Source organism: Chiloscyllium plagiosum, chromosome 11 (assembly GCF_004010195.1).
Source record: "Chiloscyllium plagiosum isolate BGI_BamShark_2017 chromosome 11, ASM401019v2, whole genome shotgun sequence".
Taxonomy (NCBI): domain Eukaryota; kingdom Metazoa; phylum Chordata; class Chondrichthyes; order Orectolobiformes; family Hemiscylliidae; genus Chiloscyllium; species Chiloscyllium plagiosum.
In genome coordinates, this window is record NC_057720.1 from 39,344,298 (window position 1) to 39,369,360 (window position 25,063).

General features: G+C 40.1%; 1 protein-coding gene across 1 annotated transcript in view; it reads right to left on the reverse strand.

The window, feature by feature from the left end:
- Window positions 1–4,310: 4,310 nt before the first annotated feature.
- LOC122554316 (phosphatidylinositol 3-kinase regulatory subunit alpha-like) overlaps window positions 4,311–25,063 on the reverse strand; it is a 475,560-nt gene continuing 454,807 nt past the window's right edge. The window contains exon 8 of the mRNA XM_043699150.1: window positions 4,311–4,354. Within this exon, the coding sequence (XP_043555085.1) occupies window positions 4,326–4,354 (29 nt within the window). The 3' untranslated portion in view covers window positions 4,311–4,325. The remainder of the gene's footprint in view (window positions 4,355–25,063) is intronic.

Here is a 25,063-nt window from a genome sequence, read left to right on the forward strand (position 1 = left end):
GAATACTGCATTTAGTTCTGATCTCCCTGCTATAGGAAGGATGTTGTGAAACTTAAAAAAGGGTTCAGAAAGATTTACAAGGATGTTGCCAGGGTTGAAGGGTTGGGCTGCAGGGAGAGACTGAATAGGCTGGGGCTATTTTCCTTAGAGCATCAGAGGCGGAGGAGTGACCTTATAGAAACTTATAAAATCATGAGGGGCATGGATAGGGTGAAGAGCGTATCCATGCCCCTGGTTCTTTTCCCCAGGGTAGGGAGTCTAAAACTAGAGGGCATAGGTTTAAGGTGAGAGGGGAAAGATATAAAAGGGACCTAAGGGGTAACTTTTTCATGCAGATGGTGGTGTGTTTATGGAATGAGCTGCCAGAGGAAGTGGTGGAGGCAGTACAATTATAACATTTAAAAGGCATCTGGATGGGTAAATGAATAGGAAATATTTAGAGGGATTTGGGTCAAATGCTGGGAAATGGGAATAGATTTATTTAGGATATCTGGTTGTCATTGAGGAGTTGGACTGAAGGATCTTGTTTCCATGGTGTACAGCTCGATGACTCTATGAGCTTTTCAAGGGAGTGTGCTGCCATTTCAAGGCTGGGAGATATACACTGGCAATACACACATCCATTCTCCTTCATTTAGCAATGGTCTGACAAGCAAAGCTGCATAATATGCTGCCGCTTGAAAGTTTAATACTATCCTAGAGGATGCGCAAAGATTCAGGGGAACTTTGTGGATGCAGACAATGAAATAGCTAAGCATTACTGATGGTGCAAGGGTCAAGAGGAAATCCCTCAAGGTTCCTCTCAACCTGTTGACTATCAGGTTATCCTGATGGCAGCCTTTACCGTTAGTTACCATTACCTTTACCATCACTGACTGCTGCTTCTTCCTTAATGGTCAGTAGGACACAAAGTGTAAATACTCGAAAGTGGGATCAGCCAAAATTATTGCGCATACAATCAGATGGATAATTTTACATTTAAGTAGCAACACAGAAGTTCAAAGAATTGCAAAAATAATAAGATTCACAAGTCTTTTACACAAAACAAGGGCTACTTGCCATATTATTTAATTGTTTAAGATTCTGTTGGTAAACTCCAAGCCCAGCTCATTCATTCTGGAAGTGGCTTTCAAACCGGTTCTCTCTGGCTTTTCATGCTTGACAATGCATTGCTTCGTTATCTGTTCTTGGCTGACCCTCCTGGTCAATATTCTAGCCTTCATCCTCTGAGGTTTTCTGTTGATCTTCTACTTCCTTTGCATCAAGGACATTCCACCTTTGTTGCCTCTAGTTGTGAAGGGCACAGCATGGCATAATGATGCGGGGCACCTTTTCTGGTTGAAGTGTGAGCAGCATTGTATTTTCACCCTGCGTCTGTCTGAGATTTCATAAAAGTGTTGTGAGCCATGTTTGATGGACATACCCCTTTTTCCCCATCAGCCAACCCTACATGGCCTAAGAACCTTGGAAGGATCCAGGAACCTGTGAGTTACTATGCCGACTCACACAATATCTTGCACAGACCTCCAGAATTTAGCATCGATGGTCATATATAATTTAACATACATGGACTGGAAGGCTTTTTTGTTAATGAACTCTGCAGATTGATGTTAGGGCACTTACATAATGTCTTGGATGCATTTGATGCTGCCTTTCCCCTGGGGGAAGCCAGTGTTGGTGCAGGGTCACACTACCTGGGCTGCTTGACTTTCTGCATCACGAGGAAGGAAATAAACTGATGTGATCTGGAGGATGACTAGTGTGGTAACACCAGTGTCTCTCTAAATTCTACACTCTCCCCATTTGGAATACAGAGAGACCATGACCTCTCAGATTCCTAACTCCCAGAGCTCCCAATACCCTCAACTGCCTGTAGTGGACCACTTGACAGACTGTAGACCTCGCGACCCACTAAGAGTGGCTGCCCTCTGATTTTCAGCCATGCTAATTTGTTGAAGCATATCCTGCTGGTACATACTGCAGGTTTGACATTGGTTGCAGTGAAATGTTTTGTCTACCCGCTACCACCCCCCTCCTCCCCTCCAACCTTGGACTATTTAGTCCTCGCCACTTCACTAGCAGATTCTGATTTTTAAATCCTCAATTTTCTCTGCTTTCTCATCATTGTCCAAACTGCAGCAGGGAGGAGGAATTTCCACCCACAGTGTCTGTCTAAGGCTATTGGATGTTAGGTTTTAAAAATACTACTAAAAGTACAACACTCAGAAAAATGAATTAATTGAAGCAAAATGCTCACATATTACTAGTCTCATAGTATCCACTAACATTTGATATCAAGAACTTTCAACTCACCAACAAATAATATTGATCCACGATTAGCAGTACATTTTGAAATAACTGGGTTAAATTGATGAGATAATATTCTTTCAATCAGGGAAAAAGATTACACATGAAGTACAATGTGTAGGTACATTGCAGCATTTAAAATAGAGGCATGAGGAAGGATTCGCAACAGGGCAGCGAAGGATTATTTTAGATTATTGAGGTGTGAATAGAGGATGCATGAACTGAATGTATTCTCATTAGAGGTTTAATGTGAAATCAATACTTGCCCTTATTTTCCTCACTTTCTTTCCTCAAAATACTGTCTCTTATATTAAGGCACAAATACTAAAATGTACCATCGGCATTATGGTAATTTACCCCTGTGGCCATTCTTAATATTGAATCTACATGTGAATGCTGGCAAGCTGTTCTCTCATATTAATTATAATGCACCTATTACTCCTAAGGCAAAGATTTGCCAAGTCAGCACAGACTGAAAATCAAATACAATGCATCATGGTATATAGTGACAGTGCTTTGGGTAATGCTTTCCCTCTCTAAACCACTGGGGAAACTCTGAAAATACAGGAAGAAATCACTAAAATGGTTGTGCACCAGTTTCACATAAAGGATAAATAAGCTCAACAATATTCAAACTTTTTTTTACATTTAAAATTAGCAGGCTTGTACTTTGATGAACAGCCGCGCAGATAAATAATATTAAGCTGAAGCCCTATGAAGGAAACTGGTTACTTCTCATACAGTTGGGAATTAAAATAATCGGGATAATTAAATAGTTCCAAAGTAGAAACTTGATGATAGGGTGGTTTGAAACAGATGAAGGACATTCCTCTATCTCTGCCTTCTTTTGTTCATTAATATGAGGAAACTGCCATTTTGTTTTACAATAGTAGTCTTTTTTATGAGGCACCACTGTTATATAAATACACTACACTTCTATAAGAGACATTATCATCTTGTTTTAGCCAGTAGAATACGAAGTGTGTCAATTGAATTCATAAAACTCCAAATTCATGTTTCAGGGTACAGATGCCCAGTTAATTGATTATCTGGAACATTATAGTAGTGGGTGTAACACACACAGGCTCTAAAATTGATCTGTATTGATTTGGCATCAATCATGTTAGGAGAGAAACGTAGTCATCTCAGTCAAAGGAAAATGAAGTGGGTGTTTGATCAATGATTGTGTTGAAGGGCTGTGAAATTTGACGAGAGGTCAACACTGCTGGAGCAGATCTGCCAAACAATTTATCCCCAAAAGTTCTTTATTCTTTAAATGAAACCACAGCAACCACTTTCAGATGATCACTCTCGACAAGATACTTTACTCTTGCTGATTACTAATTTTCCTATATAAACTTGGAGTTTGTAACAGTAACAGAAAATCCAGTTTTGGCATCTTCATTTGTATGAATCATTTTAAGTCAAAGCCCATTCAATAATCCTTAAAATGATTATAATAATGATGATTTCTAGTTAAGACGATGGAGGCAGCAGGGTAGGAGGTGTTTGAGCTCCTGGCCCATCCGCTCCCTCTTGCATGACCAACCGCGTCCTTTTTTTAAATTTTATTTTTCTTCATTTAACTCTTAAATCAGATTCATTTTCTCATCTTTCTCTGGCTGCTGTGGTGGAGAGAGGTTGGAGGAGCTGTTCAGTGGTGGATCTGGAACATTCCTCGTGGCCATGGCGGTCACATGTTGAGCAACTGCTCCAGTGTCGATGGACTGAGATCTGTCCTTTTCCGTTGGCGTTTTGGCAGCATCTGCAATAGCGTTGGAGTGACTGATCCCTTGAACCTCAGAAGTTAGTTTGGACGGGCTGTCAGTCCTCAGGAGTTGAGAATGGGCCCCAGTCCTCAAGAATTGATACAGTCTCCTGGCTACGGCAGCGATGGGAGTACCAGCAGCAATGAGCCAGCTTTGGCAAAGGCGATGTTCTGGGTTAAATCAGAGGTAGTGGGGCTGCTTCAGAGTGCTTCCTCCTTGGTGTTGCATCCTCAGGGAATAGTTTGGCAGCTATGTAGTGTGGCAATGTCCTGCAGCCACTAGAAAATCAAGAAGCCATGTATGGAACAAAAAAAATTAGGTCTGTCCTAACTTTGTATGATTTATTTTATTTTTATAATTATGTAATTAAAATGGCTCTGGCTTATGGCAACCTACACACATTTTACTGTATTTTCATAAATATATGTAACAATAATAAATTATTATTACTATTTCCCATGGTACAGCACATGATGATTGAACTGTCATCTGCAGTTACTAGAGTTAGAGGATGGAGATTGGAGAGGTGAGGTTGACCAAGTGTAATTCTGGCTTTATTATAACCTCATAGTTTCCATTCTTATTTGTAGAATATGTGGAAAATAATTGATTGTGCAGAGTTGAATAGCAAAACCTGGCTTGTGTACAGATAATTTCACGCAGCATAGTCTAAGTAACCAGAATATAAAAATACAGAGCCATGACCAGTGGATGGTACAATGATGTGACAAATTTACATTGACAGTTTCTATTATAGTACTGGCATAAGAATTTATCTAAAAAGCTGAAAATAGGAAATAATGCTTTGTAGGTAGGAACTGGATACAGATACAAGGCATCAGAATTTCCTGAAATGGCACAAACATCAAGTACTGAATGAATTGTGCAGTTTTGTGCCCCAATCTTCCTTTTATAAACATACAAACTTTCTTGTAAAAGTAATGTGAATACACTAGAGCAAATGCAGTTGTCATTCAAGTGTCCTCATGTTATACAGCTAGTGGTTTGATCCATTTGTATCAATTAAGCAGCTCAATAGTAGCATGATCCAAGTCATAAAATTTTGTACAATGCTGAACTTGATCAGCAATATGTAATTATTTGAGTTCAAGATGCAATCAGCTGCAGCACTCAAACAATTCATGTTACATTCTTTTAAAACCTACTAAAACCATTTTTTTCAGCCTAAATGCTTAGGAGAAGAGAGCTAGCATGCAATCCTGGAAATTTACAACCGGTATTGACTTGCCTGAGGAGCAATGTAGTTACAGTAATTAACTTTTCATTGTTTTTGTGGAGCAGTGTAAAACGTCCTAGGATATTATGGTGCGCTAGGAATAATGAGGCCATTTAATTCATCCAAAATTTCCTGATATGTATGTGGAAGAACTAAGGTAATATTGCAGACACAACATTACAATGGCATAATGTCTCAAGGCATTATTGGGCTAAGATTTTTAATAGATTGTTAGGACCCACTGGGATACCGCACCATAAATTCAGCCATGCTCATACCAGATAGTAGAGATTTGTTTTTAAGGAAGTACACAAAGCATCCCAATTTATCTGATTTTCAGACTAGGTTGATAGAAGACTTGGGCCACGTTCTGTGCTGAATCAGGATTATTATTTATTATAAGTAATTAGACCATAGTGACAAATAAAGAGATATAAACGATTGGAATATATACTAAAATTCTAATCCCCTCATAGAATTCTACATATACACACACAAACAAACAAACAGGGAAAATAAATAATTGGTGAGTTAGAAAAACTCATAAGTCAGTTTGATAGTCTTCGTTTCCTGATTCCGATTTTGAGATGATCCGATTTTGGCAAGCCAAGCTCTAGATTATATTCTCTACAGTGTGGAAACAGGCCCTTCGGCCCACCAAGTCCATACCACCCCTCCGAAGAGAAACCCACCCAAACCCATTTCCCTCCCCTATATTTACCCCTGACTAATGCACCTAACACTGTGGGAAATTTAGCATGGCCAATTCACCTGACCTGTACATCTTTAGAGTGTGGGAGGAAACTGGAGCACCTGGAGGAAACCCACGCAGACAGAGGGAGAATATGCAAACTCCACACAGACAAGCGGGAATCGAACCCAGGACCCTGGTGCTGTGAGGCAGCAGTGCTAACCACTGAGCCCCCTGCTGTTCAGATGTCTTTCTTCTGGAAGCTTCTATTGGCTTGTAAGAAGAGCAGAGCAATTGACTCACATAGAAAACATCTCCAATTTATCAATTCAAAAGTCACAGGTGACAGCATCTGCTGGGGAAAGGCAAATTTAAACTGTCTTCTTTACTGGACAGAACAGGCAGTTTCTGCTGGGGAGAACAACAGCTCTTCTGTGTCTTTCTCTCTGTCTCTGTAATTCGCTTCCAGTTCCAAACTGCTCAGTGAGAGGAGTATCAATCAGCTTCATTTGTAAACATCTCTTTAGCTCCAGGCTGTCTGCTCATTGCAAGAACCCTAGCCACATAAACAGAGATCACAATAGCTATTAAATTCCTTGCTGTAAAATTATGCAGACATCCTGGTAAATTCCTGTTTTTAATAATAGTTCCTCCTTGTAACCCACGGGTTTTAAAAGACTCCAGCCATAATAAAATTGGAGACAAGGGAATCAGTGGGAAAACTCTTCACTGGTTGGAGCCATACCTGGCACAAAGGAAAATGGTTGTGATCTTTGGAGGTCAGTCATCTCAGGTCTAGGCCATCTCTACAGCAGTTCCTTATTAATGACCTTTCCACTATCATAACATCAAAAATGAGGATGTTTGTTGATGATTGCACAATATTCATGCCAGTTAACAACATCTCCGATACTGAAGCTACACAATATCCAGCGTGGACTAAAAGGTGACAAGTAACACTCATGCCACACAGATGTCAGGCAATGACCATTTCCAATAAGAGACACTCTAACCATTGCTGCTTGATAATCAGTGGCATTACCATCACTGAATCCCCCAATAGCATTGATCAGGCAGTGAACTGGTCTAGCCATATAAATATGGTAGCTACATCAGCAAGTCAGAGGATAGGAATACTGCAGTGATTAACTCACCTCCTGACTCTCTATCATCTAGTAGGCACAAGTCAGGAGTGTGATGAAACTTTGATAAAGAGTCATCTAGACATGAAATGTTAGATTGCTCTCTCTCCATGGATGCTGCCTGATCCACTATGATTCCCAGGATTTGTTGTTCGCAGTACAGATTCTAGCATCTGCAGTGATTTGGTCCTGGATGAGTGGAGCTCCAAAAACACTCAAAAAGCTTATCACCATCCAGGATAAAGCAGCCTGTTTGATTGGCAACAACATCCACTGTCTCCACCGCCAATGCTCTGTAGCAGCCGTGGGTACCCTCTTCAAGACACACTTCTGAAATTCACTAAAGCTCCTGAGACAACAACTTCCAAACCCCCAACCACTTCTATCTTGAAGGACAAGAGCAGCAGATGTATTGGGAACACAATCACATTCACCTGGAATACCTCCCCCGCAGTCTTATGGGTCTCCCGACAGTGCATCTATGGCAGCAGTTAAAGAAAGCAGCTCATCACCACCTTCTCAAGGTCAACTAAGGATAATAAACGCTGGCCTGACCTGCGAAACCCTTATCTCATGAATGGATTTTTTAAAAAAAAGACACAAATATAAAAGATCATAGTTCTTACGGGTATAATAGTGAACCTAAAAGCTCATCCTTTTATTCAATTTAAACTCAGACAGAATTTCAACCAATCTGTCCCAATATGAACTCAACAAAATTGCTCCTAGCTCCAAAAATTGCTGTTACTGGAATAGATTATATGTCAGACTCAATTCAGGAACAGTATATTAAGTAATGAGTTGCTGACTTGATTGTTATAACTCAACCCGACTATCTCCTGAATCCCTTGACTCTCTTTTCTTGTTGTCCACTGGTTAGCAGAGAATTAAATTGAACATTCAAGTGACACGGGCAAAGAAAATTATTCTTTTTAAGCTGCCCTCTTGAGAGCTAGTACTTAAAACAGGTCAACTCCACTTAAATGTTCAAAATGCATTTGACTTACAAGGTTGGATTCTGTCATGGTTTCAGTAGTAGCGCAGTGAGGACTAATCTCCACAGGTATCAAATCCCTTTTAACTATTTATACAACTAAGTATGACTTTTGATGAACAGCAAAAGAAATCTTTAACAGATGGAGGTGCAAATTATACCTGATCTGAATCCTTATTAAGCATGCATGGGTGGTTGGATTCATGTTTTGGTGTTGAACAATTTATTATTGCGTTTTTGTTTCATAAGATGTTTCTGCCAGTACAACCCTCAGCACTTGACAAGTTAACTTATGAAGCTGAATATCCAGTTTGCATTGTAACTCACACTTTTGTACTGATTGTGAGCATGTCAGAGTGACCCAAACTGAAAGTGATCCTGCAGTGGAGACTGCCAAATGACTTTAGGCAGCAGGCACTTTTGAGTCACCTGTCCAGTGGATCAACATCACTGGCTGGATGATTACACTTAATCTCTGACTTCTTCTCCTACATATTAAACAATCATTTGTGTCTGAAGGGTTTAATCTCAAACTCAACTTGAGTAAAACAGAGTTAATGGCATTGAATCAGGCAGGAGGGTGGTAGATGGAGACACTCCCTACGACCATTTGAGGCCCTTAATATGCACTTAGCAGCCTTAGCCTGCTGTTGCCAGTACTAACTCAGTGGCAGCTGGAGACTTGCCATGCAGGAAACACAACTCTGGCATAATTGCTGGAGTCTTCCTGGGTGTTGGAGTTGTTTGCTTATTGCATTTAGAACCTAACTGAGCGACTCTCACTGCCCGTGATTGTCGCGAAGACTCATCTGTGGCTTGGGATCCAGAGACAATCCTAAGTTTCAGGATGGTGTCATACCAAAAGCAGCCACCGCTTTTGTAGAAGTGTACAATAGAGCTGCTGGCCTCTGCCTAATTGGTAGCTCTCAGTGCGGAAAAACAGTGGTACTTGATCCCAGAAGAAGGATCAATGCTAGCCCGTCAAGTGCCTGACCTTACCAGAAAGAGAGCTGGCTCGTGTTCTGGAGGCTGAGAAGTCAGTCACCTCCACGGGATCCTGGGTGATGTTTCAGGTCGATGACCTTTTGTCAAGATTCACATTATCAACCTGAAACGTTGGCTCTCTTTCTCTCTGCATAGATGTTTCCTGACCTGGTGAGTACCTTTAGCATTTCTAACTTCAAATTTCCAACATTTGCAATATTTTGATTTTGTTTCAATTTTTACAAACAGGGTGTGAGGACATTGTGTAATATATTACTATTATTTGGAGGTAAATGGATTTCTGGCTTTGAGTTCCGTGAAGGTCAATGGTTTTTAAGTGTTAAAAACGTTTTATAAGCAGTGGGTAGGTCAAGATGCAATTCCAAGAAATCATGGGATTAAAGTTAATGACTAAACAAGCTATTTGATGAGATAATGGCTGAACTGTTTAACTAAGTTAAAAATCCCCCAACACAAGTTATAGTCTAACAGGTTTAATTGGAAGCACTAGCTTTCAGAGCACTGCTCCTTCATCAGACCCACCTGATGAAGGAGCGGTCCTCCAAAAACTAGTGCTTCCAATTAAACCTGTTGGACTATAACCTGGTGTTGTATGATTTTTAACTTTGTACACCCTTGTCCAACACCAGCCTCTCCAAATCCTGTTTACTATGGTGAGATTTACAATCCAGGGAGAGATAGGTGGAGAGTTCCGATACCAGAAGCAGGATCAGTTTGGAAGGAAATATTCACATTAGCAGATGTGTTCTTTAGCAGCCTCAAAGCAACTTACAATTCAGTGAGAAAATTCATGAGTCAGCCTATGTCTGTACGTGTCAGAGAGAGAGAGAGACAGAGACAGAGACAGAGAGTTGAAGACAATCACATCTGGTGCATGTTCAGATATTTGACAGAAAGAAATACTTGCAACCTCATCAATTGAATAAGATATGTTAGAGTGAAGACAGGAGTGAAACTTCATTGAAGTTGTGTCTGAAAGCACATTGCTTAGAAGAACAGTTAAATCTCTCTTTTTGCTCTTTATGAGAAAACTTTTTCAAACTGTCGGACATATACATATAGTTTTCTTTTCTTGTGTGCAACCAATTTTGATGTTCTATTGTTAAAAGTCCATTGTCATCATCTTCCAAGTAAGTTCAGTACCTAACTACCATAGCAAATACATTGCTAAAATGAATCTCAGAATCAGAGATTCATACAGTATGGAAACAGACCCTTCAGTCCAACTCATCCATATTGACCAGATATCCCAATCTGATCTCATCCCATTTGCCAGCATTTGACCCATATCCACCTTAAACTCTTCCTATTCATATGCCCATCCAGATGCCTTTTAAGTGTTGTAATTGTATCAGCCTCCAACACTTCTTCTGGCAGATCATTTCATACACCCACTACCCTCATTATGAGAAAGTTATCCCTCTGGTCATTTTTAAATCTTTCCTCTCTCACCTTAAACTTATGCTATCGGTTTGGATCGCCATCCTAGGAAAAATACCTTGACTATTTACCTTATCCATGCCCCTCATGATTTTATCAACCTCTAAGGTCACTTCTCAGCGTCTGATGCTCCAGGGAATGTAGTCCCAGTCTATTCAGCCCCTACCTCTAGCTCAAACCTTCCAGTCCCAGCAACAGCCTTGTAAATCTTTTCTGCACCCTCTCAAATTTAACAACATCCTTCCTATAAAAGGGTGACCAGAATTGTACGCAGTATTCTAAAAGTGGCCTCACCAACATCTTGTACATCCACTACATTACACCCTAACTCCTGTACTCAATGCACTGACCAAGTGTGCCAAACACCTTCTTCACCACCCTCTCTATCTGCGACTCCAGTTTCAAGGAACTATATACCTGCATCCCTCGGTCTCATGGTTTGGCAACACTCCCCAGAGCCCGACCATTAACTGTATAAGTCTTGCCCTGCTTTGCCTTTCCAAAATGCAACATCTCACATTTATCTAAATTAAACTCCCTCTGCCACTCCTCGGCCCATTGGTCCATCTGATGAAGATTCCATTGTACTCTGAGATAGTCTTCTTCACTGTCCACTAGTTGTGGTGTCATCTATTAACCATACCCCCTATATTCACATTTAAATCATTTATATAAATGATGAAAAGCATGGACCCAGCACCGATCCTTGCGGCACATGCTCCAGTCCAGAAAATAACCCCCTACCACCACCCTCTATCTCCTATCTTAAAGGCCATTTTGTATCAAATTGGCTAGCTTCCCCTGGATTCCATATGATCTAGCCTTCCTAACCAGTCTACCATGCAGAACCTTGTCAAAAGTTTCGCTGAAGTCCATAGATACAATTACCGTTCTGACCTCGTTTTGGTCACATCCTCAAAAAATTCAATCAAGTTTGTGAGACAGGATTTCCCAAGCACAAAGCCATGTTGACTATCCCTAATCAGTTACATGTTTTATCAGCCAACCCCATCCCTTGTATCTAGCTCCAAATGAGAAGTCTATGCTGTCAGGATCAAGGTGAAGAAGCGTGTTTTCCTTGCTGTCATGCAAATTTCTTTTTGGGTCCAGTGATTATGAGTATAAATGTGGTGCTGAAAATGTGTTGCTGGAACAGCGCAGCAGGTCAGGCAGCATCCAGGGAACAGGAGAATCGACGTTTCGGGCATAAGCCCTTCTTCAGGAAGAAGGGCTTATGCCCGAAACGTCGATTCTTCTGTTCCCTGGATGCTGCCTGAGCTGCTGCGCTGTTCCAGCAACACATTTTCAGCTCTGATCTCCAGCATCTGCAGACCTCACTTTCTCCTCTATAAATTACATTACATTACATTACAGTGTGGAAACAGGCCCTTCGGCCCAACAAGTCCACACCGACCCGCCGAAGCGAAACCCATCCATACCCCTACATTTACCCTTTACCTAGCACTACGGGCAATTTAGTATGGCCAATTCACCTGACCCTGCACATCTTTGTACTGTGGGAGGAAACCGGAGCACCCGGACGAAACCCACGCAGACACGGGGAGAACGTGCAAACTCCACACAGTCAGTCGCCTGAGTCGGGAATTGAACCCAGGTCTCAGGCGCTGTGAGGCAGCAGTGCTAACCACTGGTGGTGCTACAACCAAGCTTTGGGATATGCATATGAAGCACTGTTGAAACACCCTTTTGTACTTTTCCTGTATGCCTGAATTATGCAGCAGGCTTTGTTTGCAGATGGAGGAGGCAATAAAAGAGTACTCAGAAATTCTGAATAAACTTTTGTGGTACAATGATAGTGCCCCTACTTTGAGCCAAGAGACCTAGGTTTGAATCTATCTGCTCCAGAGGTGTGGAATAAAGTTTCTGAACAGGTTAATTTTGCAATATCTAAACTCCCAACTTTCTGAAAACAGTGTTTCCTCCACAGTCGGCGTCCCTCTTTCACAAGACAAGTGATTCAGAAGTTGTCCCTTGTAAAATACATATACAATAATTATACAATACAGGAATCCATAGGTTTAGTAGGACCTGGGATTACAGGTTTAGATAAAGTGCCTCAGGGACTGTTGACCCTTCAATAAATTCCCTATGTAGCCCCAAATCTGCAAAATGTTCAGGATGTCTGAAGGGATATTCAAGTTCATTTCTTTATATGGTGTGATCTGAATACCTGCAGCTATCAAGAGCAGTGAAAGAAAGTAGTGGCAGACCTCCCCATCGATATAAACTAAAATAGAACAAAATGTGATGTGAGTAAAATAAAGAAACAAAAAGAAAATACTGCTCCAAATACCCACTCTCCAGTTTCAAATTACCATTTATGGGTAATGATTAGATTGTGGGCCAGGCTCCAACAGAACTCATTAAAGTTGGACAATTTTCAGAATTTATTCATGACACCACTGCACATGGCCCATGGCCTCAAAACATTGCTCAAAATGCCATTTGGAAAATTGGGATTTGCAAAATTAGGACCATAATTTCAGGTACAGTGCTAGTATGCTTTTGCAACTACTACTATAACATTGCAAAGAAAGAGTAACAAGCAGGCTGTTCCCATTTATTTCTGCCTTGTAACTTTTAAATAGGCGAGACTTCCCCTTTAAGCGACTAGTAAACATTGCAGTGCATCAGACTTTATGACAAGCCTCAGGCTAGTTTCAAATCAGATGTTTGGTCTGTCTTGGTGTTATATCTCATTGAAACTGAACCAATTTGTTTATTTAAAGAGAGAAACACTGATAAGAATCAGGTCCTTGGATAATGAGACTAACAGATGAGAGAAACCACAACTAACCATTATGTCTTGGGAAAAGGTTAAAATCTTCGAGGAGAAAGTGAGGACTGCAGATGCTGGAGATCAGAGCTGAAAATGTGTTGCTGGAAAAGCGCAGCAGGTCAGGCAGCATCCAAGAAACAGGAGAATCGATGTTTCGGGCATAAGCCCTTCTTCAGGAATGAGGAAAGTGTGTCCAGCAGGTTAAGATAAAAGGTAGGGAGGAGGGACTTGGGGGAGGGGCGTTGGAAATGCGATCGGTGGAAGGAGATCAAGGTGAGGGTGATAGGCCAGAGAGGTCTATCACCCTCACCTTGATCTCCTTCCACCTATCGCATTTCCAACGCCCCTCCCCCAAGTCCCTCCTCCCTACCTTTTATCTTAACCTGCTGGACACACTTTCCTCATTCCTGAAGAAGGGCTCATGCCCGAAACGTCGATTCGCCTGTTCCTTGGATGCTGCCTGACCTGCTGCGCTTTTCCAGCAACACATTTTCAGCAGCGATTATGTCTTGGGAGCCAACATACAAACTTTATCATGAAGTGTTACAGCAACTACCTGACTACTGTAGATTTTTTAACCTGTGCCAATAATTGTGGGGGGAAACACTCTTCAAACAAATAGTCACACCTTATAGCCACATGTGCTTGTGCTGAGGGGCTTCTTAAGTCCCAAGAGGAATACTTTTTAGGTGGGGTTTGAATAAAAGTAAATAAGACAGTAATACAGGCTGATTTGAAACAAATCAGTGTTGCATACACTTTACATTTGAGTGAATTGAAAGGTAATGCACATTATATATCAAGACTTTTCAACCATTTTTACCAAGAAAACATTTGAAATTTAAATGGTGATTCTTTAAAAGTAGTAAATTTGTACAAAACTTTAAAAAAAGTCCTTGAAAAATAGGTAGCTAATATTTTAATATGTGTTCTTTTCTCAGAGACTATAAGAAAGAAGCAATTTGTCGACACTTGATAATTCCTCACATATGTTGGGCAAGTAGATGCCTCTGCTCAGGCAATCATCAGGGAGTCTGGCATTGACCCTACTGTTGGATTGTGTGTATAAGACCAGAGACACAGATTCACTCATGCTTTCACTTTAGAAACAAAGTCAATCAGGTTTTGAACAGCAAGTTGTGAGGCCAAGCTTTGGCCAGAAGAATACAGCAGATTTTCATTCATCCATTCAGTCTCCAACATGTAGATTGCAACTGACTTGGTGATCGCAGAGTTCTCTGACAGTCGATCTCACCATCCGCCCCAGGTTTCCTCACACACCAAAAACCATGCTGCTGCATGACATCCACTTCCAGAAGTCACGTGGACAGAGAAATAGGCTTTGCCAATTTGTTGCATCATGTTTCAGTTTGGTTCAGATGGAATATTACTGCAGGGTAAAGTAAGTTTTGAGATGGCAATGTAACCAAATGAATAAGAAATATACTAGGAATTAATGTCTGAGGCTGACATATTACAGTACTAGAAACTAGAAACGAGAAACTACAGAGAGTTGCGAACACAGCCCAGTCCATCACGTTCGCCAACTCCCATCCATTGACTCCATCTACACTTCTCGCTGCCTGAGGAAGGCAGCCAACATCATTAAAGACCCCTCCCACCGGTTATCATCTCTTCGAACCTCTTCCATTAGGCAGAAGATACAAAACTTAAACACACGTACCAACAAATTCAAGAACAACTTCTTCCCCACTGTTATTAGATTTCTGAATGCCCTCTCAAATTTTCAACTTAACGTTGATCTCGTTCTTCTCTGCAGCCATAACATTGTATTCTTCAATCTGTTCTGTAGCCCAATGCACTCTGTCTGGTATGATCTGCCTGTATTGCATGCAAAACAAAACTTTTCACTGTACCTAGGTTCATATGACAATAATAAATCAAATAAAATCAAAACATAAAAGGCTAGTCAGCCCATCATGTCTATACAGACAAGAGCAGTAGAGCTAGTCCCAGTCCTCTGCCCATTTTCAGCAGCCCTGCAGTTTTCTCTTACTTCAGATGGTTATCTAAGTGATGTGTGCAGGACTAAGACAAATTACTGGGAATGCTGTTGCACCCCACATCCAAAATCTGAGCAACTCAGTCTGACCAGGGGCACTGGAAATAAATTGCAACCCCAGATGTGACCTCTCGTGCTTCCAAACTTAAAAGCAGTCAACAAAATTCTGGAATGTTCTAGAGGCATAGATCCACAGATCCTATCTGCAGCATGACCAGTGGCAGAGTGAAGTCACAAATGACAAGGTTAGGCAATAATGTTGAGTGATGAACCTGAACCATCTAAAATAAAACCAAAAAATATACAAATTTCATCCCGAAAGGGACAATGAATTTCTGTTCACAACTGTAAAAGAATGTTTGCCTTATTTATTGAAGTATAGGAGTTGGGATGTCATGTTGTGGCTGTACGGGGTATTGGTTAGGCAACTTTTGGAATACTGTGTACATTTCTGGTCTCTCTGCTATAGGAAAGATGTTGTGAAACCTGAGAGGGTGTAGAAATGATTTATAAGATGTTGCTGGGTCTGGAGGGTTTGAGTTATAGGGGGAGGCTAAATAGATTAGATTAGATTACTTACAGTGTGGAAACAGGCCCTTCGGCCCAACAAGTCCACACTGACCCGCCGAAGCGTAACCCACCCATACCCCTACATTTACCCAACACTACGGGCAATTTAGCATGGCCAATTCACCTGACTTGCACATCTTTGGACTGTGGGAGGAAACCGGAGCCCCCGGAGGAAACCCACGCAGACACGGGGAGAACGTGCAAACTCCACACAGTCAGTCGCCTGAGTCGGGAATTGAACCCGGGTCTCTGGCGCTGCGAGGCAGCAGTGCTAACCACAGTGCCACCGTGCCTGTGGTTAGCACTGGGGCTTTTTTCCCCCAGAGTGTTGAAGGCTGAGGGGTACCCTTACAGATGTTTACATTGCTAAAGTTCACTTGAGAATGTAACTTTTAAAAAAAAGTTCTGGGATTTACATATGAAAGAAATGAAACCAACATGGTCATTCTAAAAGATGAGAGACTTAACAAACAATCCCGGTCTTTTTCAATATATAATTTCAGTTTCAACACACTGTAAACTTTTGCTCTAAATTCTGTGTCTTATGATCTTATACACAATGAAGAAACTTGAGTGACTTACAGCTTTGAATTAAGATGTACCACAATCCAAAAATATTTCCATGAATAACTGAAATTACATATTAATTGATTGAAGTTTCAGACCACAGACCCAAATTGTGTAGCTGGACTGATGAAAAGGGTGTGTGAATGTGTGCACACAAGTTCAGAACAATTCTGTGTGCAGTTTCCACTTTTCTTTTGAAAGTGCAACTCTTGGCAGTACTGCCAGTTGAATCAGCTAAATGTTTATTTATTTTTCACATAATAAATGTAAATACAATTTTTCCCTGTTAACCAGTTCCATTTGAATGAACTGATGCATGAATAACTCTTTTAAGTGTATGGGAAAGAAAAGGAAAAATCGGGCCATTAGATGTTTCCATCAACTGTCATTCCTATTAACCAAACGCTTTGTCCTGCTAAATGAGTACATATTTTGCTCAAATGAAGCAGTTCACTTCATTTACGGTTCAAATTTCACATAGTCAAGTTTTCCATCATGTACTGAGTGATATCTTCTTTGTGGCTCCATTCCCAACAACTTAAAATTACATCAACAGTATTAAAAGATTTGAGTAGGGGTTAGGGGCCCCATTTACAATCATTGCTGCTAACTCAGTTCACAGTAAACAACGACTAACTAGAACATCAGTTCTGGAGATGATTCCCATCTAAAATATTAACTTTCCTCTTTGAGATTCTGGCTGGCCTACTGCACACTTCCAGAATCTCTTTGCCTTCTTCAAAATTGATTTTCAGAATATTGAGCACAATTCTGGTCGCCCTTCTATAGGAAAGATGTTGCTAAACTTGATGGGTGTTGAAAAGATTTGCCGGGTCTGGAGGATTTGAGTTACAGGGAGAGACAAAATAGGCAGGTCCTTTTTCCCTGGACCATCGGGAGACTGATGTGTGACTTTATAAAGGTTTATAAAATCATAAGGGGCATGGATAGGGTGAATACCCAAGATCTTTTCCTAGGATGTAGGTGTCCAAAACTAAAGGGAATAGGTTTAAGCTGAGAAGGGAAAGATTTAAAAAGCAACTGAGAGGTTACTTTTTCATGCAGACAGTGGTGTATATGTGGAAGGTGCTGTCAGAAGAAGTGGTGGAGATGGGTACAATTACAACATTTAAAAGGCATCTAGATAGGAATATGAATAAGAAGAATTTACAGGGATTTGGGCTAAATGCTGACAAATAGGACCAAGTCAGATTGGGATGTCTGGTCATTGCAGACAAGTTGATCTGTAGGGTCTGTTTTTGTGCTGTATGACTCTATGATTGATTTGGAGGAGCCACCATTGGACCGGGTGGACATAGTTAAAAATCACACAACACCAGGTTACAGTCCAACAGGTACCTTAGAGGCATTGGCTTTCAAAGCACTGCTTCTTCATCAGGTGGTTATTCTATGAATTACTGAAATCAGTTCAAATAACGCAGCAGCTTTGAACCAACTCATGAAAGGGTTAATCAGACAATCCCATCAACTCCATTCCTTTGAAAAGTTTTCCTTGCAGGCTTTTCAACCCAAAGATACACAAGGGAATAACTGCTGGTAAAGATTTCTTGAAATCCAGTAACCTTTTTTACCATGGAGTCATGTTTTGTGTCCAATTTAAAGAAAAGGTGGGCAATATCCTTCCAACCATAAAAACCTTTAAGAAACAGAGGAATTTGAACAATTTGAGTAAACTTCATAATACATACATAAGCTATTTGATGGGTCTCATGTTGCAGCAGTAATGTTTACCTTCTAGAGGGCTGGAGGCCTTGGTTCAAATCCTACCTGCTCCAGAGATTTGTAATATCTCTAAATCAGATTGACTAGAAAAATATCTACAGAAGCTTTTTAGGTCAATTGTTTACAAGATGTCCGCTTGTGGTATCTAACAATATTGTCTATGGCTCAGGCTGTCTTGATTAGATTATGTTGTTGCTTAACAGGCTGGTGCCTCATGTTAATTGTTTCCAGTACTTGGATGTACTCAGTGATGACTTTCCCAGACATATAAATCTACTAGTAAACAATACAGACTTACCTAATTTCTTCCTGATATACTTAATAGTGTCTAAAGAACAGAAGTCAATGTCCCAACTTATAGTTGCAGGAACTATTTTACGGGCACTATCTTTTTGAAAGTGTTCTTTAAGATAACAAACACAATAGTCAGAGGAAATACACCAAAGAAACAATCTGTTCTGTCACAATATGCAGCTGCTTCATGCAATAGTGGACAGTGCATTTTGAACTTGTTATTTCAAGAAGAGTGGATACCTTGGAGAGATAACAGGATTGGATCTCATTGAGGGTTTCACGTGGCTTACGTGAAGAATATTAGTGACTTGTGAATCTTCATCAGTACCCAATCTTGCATTGAGGGGTACACATGGCATTATACATCAGGTCAGAGAAATCCCATTGTTTGAGAAGCCTAGGTCATGGTTATGTTTTATTTTAAATTGTAGGTTCATTTTTCCTACTGACCAAAAGCTAGCATTACAGCAATTACAGAATACATTGTAATTAATTAATTCATGAGAATATTTGCATTAAATAATGAACTATTATTTCAGTTCTACAAATTTATTGTAAAATTATATCTGCAATTGATTGTTTAAAAATTCTCTAAGTAAATTGGTTAGGTCACTTTTGGAACATTGCGTGCAATTCTGGTCTCCTTTCTATCGGAAGGATGTTGTGAAACTTGAAAGTAGTCAGAAAAGATTTGCAAGAATGTTGCCAGGGTTGGAGAATTTGAGCTATAGGGAGAGGCTGAATAGACTGACAGTTGACCTTATAGCAGTTTACAAAATTATGAGGGACATGGATAGGATAAATAGACCAGGTCTTTTCCCTAGGGTGGGGAAGTCCAGAACTGGAGAGCATAGGTTTAGGGTGAAAGGGGGAAAATATAAGAGAAACCTAAGGGGCAACATTTTCACAGAGGATGGTGTGTGTATGGAATGAGCTGCCAGAGGAAGTGGTGGAGGCTGGTACAATTACAGCATTTAAAAGGCATCTGGATGGATACAGAGGAACCTCGATTATCTGAGTATCGATTATCTGAATTTTGGATTATCCGTAGGTGATTTCAAGGTCCTGCATCAAAGAGGTAAGTGTATTCGATTTACCTGTACTGAAGAACATGTGAAAACACTGGCAAAAACAAAGAAACACAAGCAGCTCGAGCATCAGCGATTGTATATTTTTTAGGTAAGGGTTGTTACACAGTCCTTTGCAAAAGTAAGTGTTTTACAGTATTGTACAGGTATTTCTGTCACTGGCTGGCATGGATGAGTTAGACTGAAGGGTATGTTTCCATGCTGTATATCTCTATGACTCTCTGAGTTGTAATTTGTAGAATAAGAGATGGGCTGGGAAGTTAAGCCTGATTGTATCTCATTAGTATATCACAGAGTCAGATTTAATTCCTTGAGCTGCAATAGTATATACCTCATATACAACAGTAATCTTTTCTTCAACCCTAACCCATGGTGATTAGGCAAATACCATTTAAGTCTATAGTTTTGTCATCAATATATAGAGTGGGGAAAATAAATTAGATCCGTGGAAATATGTTCATGAATATAATGGTGTTTTAGCTTGAATTGTTCATAATAATTTTGATCTGTCACACTGTTGAATTTAGCAAGGCTCCAAAACAATTCTGGTGACAAAATCATCAGCATTGGATTATGGTTTTCATCATTGGGTTACTTATGTCTTTTTGATTATCAGCTTAAACTCCCTTTGACTATTTTAGCTCCTTCATATGGCAACTACATCAAATCTACAACTAGAAAAATTAAAGATGAAAGACTGGTACTTTTAGAAAATAAAATTCTAAATAAATAAATTACATTTATATTTCATGACCCGAGGGACCCCAAACTACTCAATTAATGTGAAAAATATATAAGCAATTTGTGCACAGCAAGGTTGCATAAATATGATTAAATAAATGATCCAATTACTTGTTTTAGATATATATGTTGAGGGATAACTATTGGCCAGGACACATGCAGAACCCATCTGCTTTTCCTCAAGAAGGATGCCTGATCTTTTATGTCCATCAGAGAGGGTCTCAGTTTAACACCTCATGTGAATGGCAGCACTGTGGACAGTGCAGTATTCCATATATACTACACACTGACACGTCATGTTGTGTGGCAATTGGAATAAGGTTTGGCTCTACAATCTATTGTGTCAAAGGCAGAAAGGCTAGCACTGAGCAAAGGCTGACACCCTATCAGACAAATTTACAAAGTCTTTATCTGTCTAGAGATGGCAATCCTTTTCTGGTAGTTTATATTACACATCCAAATCACTTGTATTTATCGCTGGTTTAGATAAAATTGATTTAATACTGGACTATTGTCTCAATTAGATTTCACAGATATGGTTGTAGTATTTAATCATTGACAAAGGTGTAACTAAAACAGCATTTGAGCCCCAAGTCCATCTGGTCAGGATCAAATTTAAATATGCTGAGGAAAACCTCCATGGTCTACATTAAACTTGCCTGTCTACACAGGTGAATGCTTGCAAATTGGCATTATTCAAACTAATTGATTTTCTTTGAAAGAACTGATTAGTTGTGGCTTATGTAGGGATAAATACTTGCCCTGATACTAAAACCTCCTTTTGATTTTTAATTGCATTCCCAAGTTAAGTAAACATGTTTATAAATTTCACAGTGCACATAATTAACTATGAGCACCCTTTACAGTCTCCAGAGTATACACTCCTGAGAGAAGGCACCTCGTACTTGTTCTCAGACAGATGTAATGCGATTCCCATGGTAGTGTTACTTTGTGTTCTGTAGCCTGCTTTTTAAGTGTGTTATAAGGCACTCTGGAGAGTTTACCTTCTTTGGACTGTTTCCCATTGTGACAACTGCAAAGCTAATGCCTTGTTTTTACAGAGGTTGGGAGGGACTCTGAGGAATGACACAATCACATTAAAGGTCAAGGCTATTGAGTGCAGTCATTAAACTATAACTGCACAGTTTATTATCATGACTACTAAGATAATGATAGTGCCTGAAAGAAACGTTCTTAAATCATTCTAAATACAGGACAGCATTGTAAGCACATCAATTAGAAAAATGTGACCTGGATCAGCATATTACTGGTCTTGAAGTTCCGGAGTTTGACTGCTCTTGTCTAACGCCAGAAATCACAAGACACCAGATTATAGTCCAACAGGTTTATTTGAAATCACAAGCTTTTAGAGCATAGCCCTGAATAATAATATTGTTCATCAGTCCACCCACACATTTGTATGATCTTTTGATCTCACTGTCTATAAATTCTGTGTTCTTCTCTCTAACTTCACCTAATCAAGGGGCTTCGCTCTGAAAGCTTGTGATTTCAAATAAACCTGTTAGGCTATAACCCGGTGTCATGCGATTTTTTGACTTTGTCCACCCCAGTCCAACACGTGCACCTCCACATCTTGTCCAATGCAGTTAAGAAATTTTCTGATGTTGTTAAAACTCAACATGATGTGGTCACAGTGAACAAGAGCATCGCTATACAATGCATTTAAACTGCTTCATTGGAAATAGGAACTCGAGAAATGCTGATGACCTGTACATGTTTTCTGCTCCAATGCCTCTGATCCCAAATCCTACTTGGCATCTCCAGACTAAAGAGTAATGATGTACAACAGGGAGGGCAGTTTATCATGGTAACAATCTGCATCTACTTAATCCCCTTTAAAGATTATTCCTTCAAAAGTATCTTGTGATGACATCATTGCCGAGTTGCTTTTGGATAAACCTCTAGTCATTGCTCATTCCAGTGTTAGGCAGCTTCTGATTGGATTATTAGGTCTCTATCTATTTAACTTAATCCTAGCTTAATGAATCCCTGATATCTCAACACCTGGCAGTCTGCATTTTGCAGATGTTATGAATACAGTTTAGACAAATGAGGAGCTTTCTGTATGAATACACTAAACAAGATTAAATTGTTACCAATTAGTTGATAAAAGGCTTATATTTTTAGCTGCTTGTGACAGCTAAACTGTCTTTTCTCATTCTGAAATTAACTACTTAATTCCCTGCACACATGTTGCGTCAGAGTGGAAGACATTATTAAATAAGGAAAATAATGTCAAAACTAAGAAACACACATCGGTAAGTTAAATAATAATTTAGAAATTCCTGTTTCTACTTGTTAGATAGCCTGCACTGCCCTTTGCAGAAAGCTTATGCTGAACAGATGAATGTTACACTATCATATTCCAAGGTCACCAGCAGCAGGTGCTAAAAAGATTCTTCAGAGTGCTGCTTCCACCTGCATCAAGTGATCAAGACTAAACAATGGCATGGATAGAGTGGGGGAAGGAAAAGTACAATCAAAGCTTCAGACATGACATCTTCAGGTGAATGATTTTGGGCACAGCTGATTTACACAGGGAATGATTCTGAACTGACTGCAGAATGGCCATTCATCCAGGATAAATAAACTGGGATCAAGGCTCTTGTGGTGGAATGGTATACGTTCTGGGCAAGAAGCTGCAGGTTTAAGTCTCACCTGCCTAGAGGGGTGCCACAGCAAGTCTGAACAGGTTAATTAAAAGAACTGCATATTTAATGGTTCAAATAAATATTTCATGCCATTGTGTGAATCAGCACTCCACCAAGCGGCCTGGTAGCCCTGCATATAATCCCAAATACAAATTAAACTACAATTTCCAAAGCAAAGACTACAGGCAAAGGTGGTTTGATAACTTTACCATATTCAATGTGGAACTGAGCCATATAGACGAGGATCATCGTGGGCTCAATTCCATGGGCTAATTTTGGCAAGGTCATAACAGGAGTGCTCCAAGTGAGCTTGGGTTTGCCATGCTCAGCTGAGAAACAGAAAACAAATGACTGCAGCCAGACGCAAATTGCTGAGCGCATTTCACAAACTCTGTTGGAAAGTGCAGACATAGCATTTTCCTCAATGAGTGGCTTAATGTCTCGAATCAGAATGGCTATTAAGATCAAATAGCAGGAAGTGCTAAGAGTCTAATGAATCTCAAACCAAGTGGTGCCTACAGAAGATGGAGGGAAAGATATGAACACAGGAGGTTGGTTGTGTGGGTTGACGGTTTGCAAGAGGCTTTAATACTTTGCAAACAATATTGTACTCTTTGCTGACATTTCAGTGTCTGTATGGGTATTGCTGGGGTAAAAAGAGTTGATTTTTTTTATTATATTGAGATTTTTCCAACGGTTCTTGATATAGTTTATGTTTTTCTTTTGTGTAATAAACTTTTATTGTTCTTATGTTAAAAATACATTGGCAGCCTCTTGTGAATATGTTCAAAGACTGACCCCCACAGTAAAGAAAAATAAAAATAAATCTGGTATGTCAAGCCAGTTATCACTTTGGGATCTGAATTGTCCAGTAGCATCATCAGTTAGGATCATAATGATAACTAACTGGATCTATGATATATGGCTGTAGATAGTACAGCACAGATTGTAGAACTGATTAGCTCCTGCCAGTAACAGTCATTTATATCTCAATAGGAAAAGGTTTTTCCAACTGCATAATAGAAACTAGATAGTGACAAATCCTGACACGAAAGCTAGAGGTAACCTGGTGACTCCAGCTGACCTCTTGCTCCCTGAGACAGCAGTTCCCAATGTCTCAGGAATCCTCCATGGGCAGTGACCATATGCACTCATATCAAGGGCTTTGATTTGCAGATATAGATTCACTGCACCTTCATGGCACCTGTCTTGCAACATGGTTCAGCATCTCCATGTTGCCATTTGGTTCACAGCAGCATTTTTGATTGCAATGCTGCTGCCAGGATGCTTTGCTCACATGGACATGTACCTGTCTCATGGATTGTATCAGCATGCATCTCAGGGCTCCTCGCTACTTTTAACACTCACTTTGTTTCTACTTCAATGTTCATGGCTTGCCTTACCCTGCCTTGCCTTTTAGTGCTTGATCTCTTCAGCCAGCAGTCAGTACTTTTGAGCTGACTTGCCATTTAGCACAACTACAAAGCCAGGCAACTCATCATGCTTACCAGCAGTGATGAGTCAAAGGGGATGGACACATTGATATATCGCAGCACTGACTGCAGATTACTTAGAGCCTTGTTGCTACAATTATTCAAGGAGCTGGTAAGAGAGAAGAGAGAAATATATAAACTGGTACTTATGATACAGATCATTCTTTGCTTTTATCTCCAACTTGAAACATGGAAAAAGGAAAGAAAATTATTTGTACAAAAAATGTATTTTTGACAAAAAGGAATGTAGAAGAGATCCTTTTTAAATACTGGATCTGACTGATTGTGCTGCTAACAAGAAATGAAGTTATTTGGTGGGAGTGGGAGTAGCAAGAAGGCAGTGAGGAATAGCAGGTTAGATGAAGGCAGAAATCGAGTAAATAACATGTCCATGTCAACTGGATTATCTGCACTTTGAAGCCTTTGTCCTTACATTACTGATAATGGCATCATCACCACTGTAACACAGGCCACATTATGGGCGGCA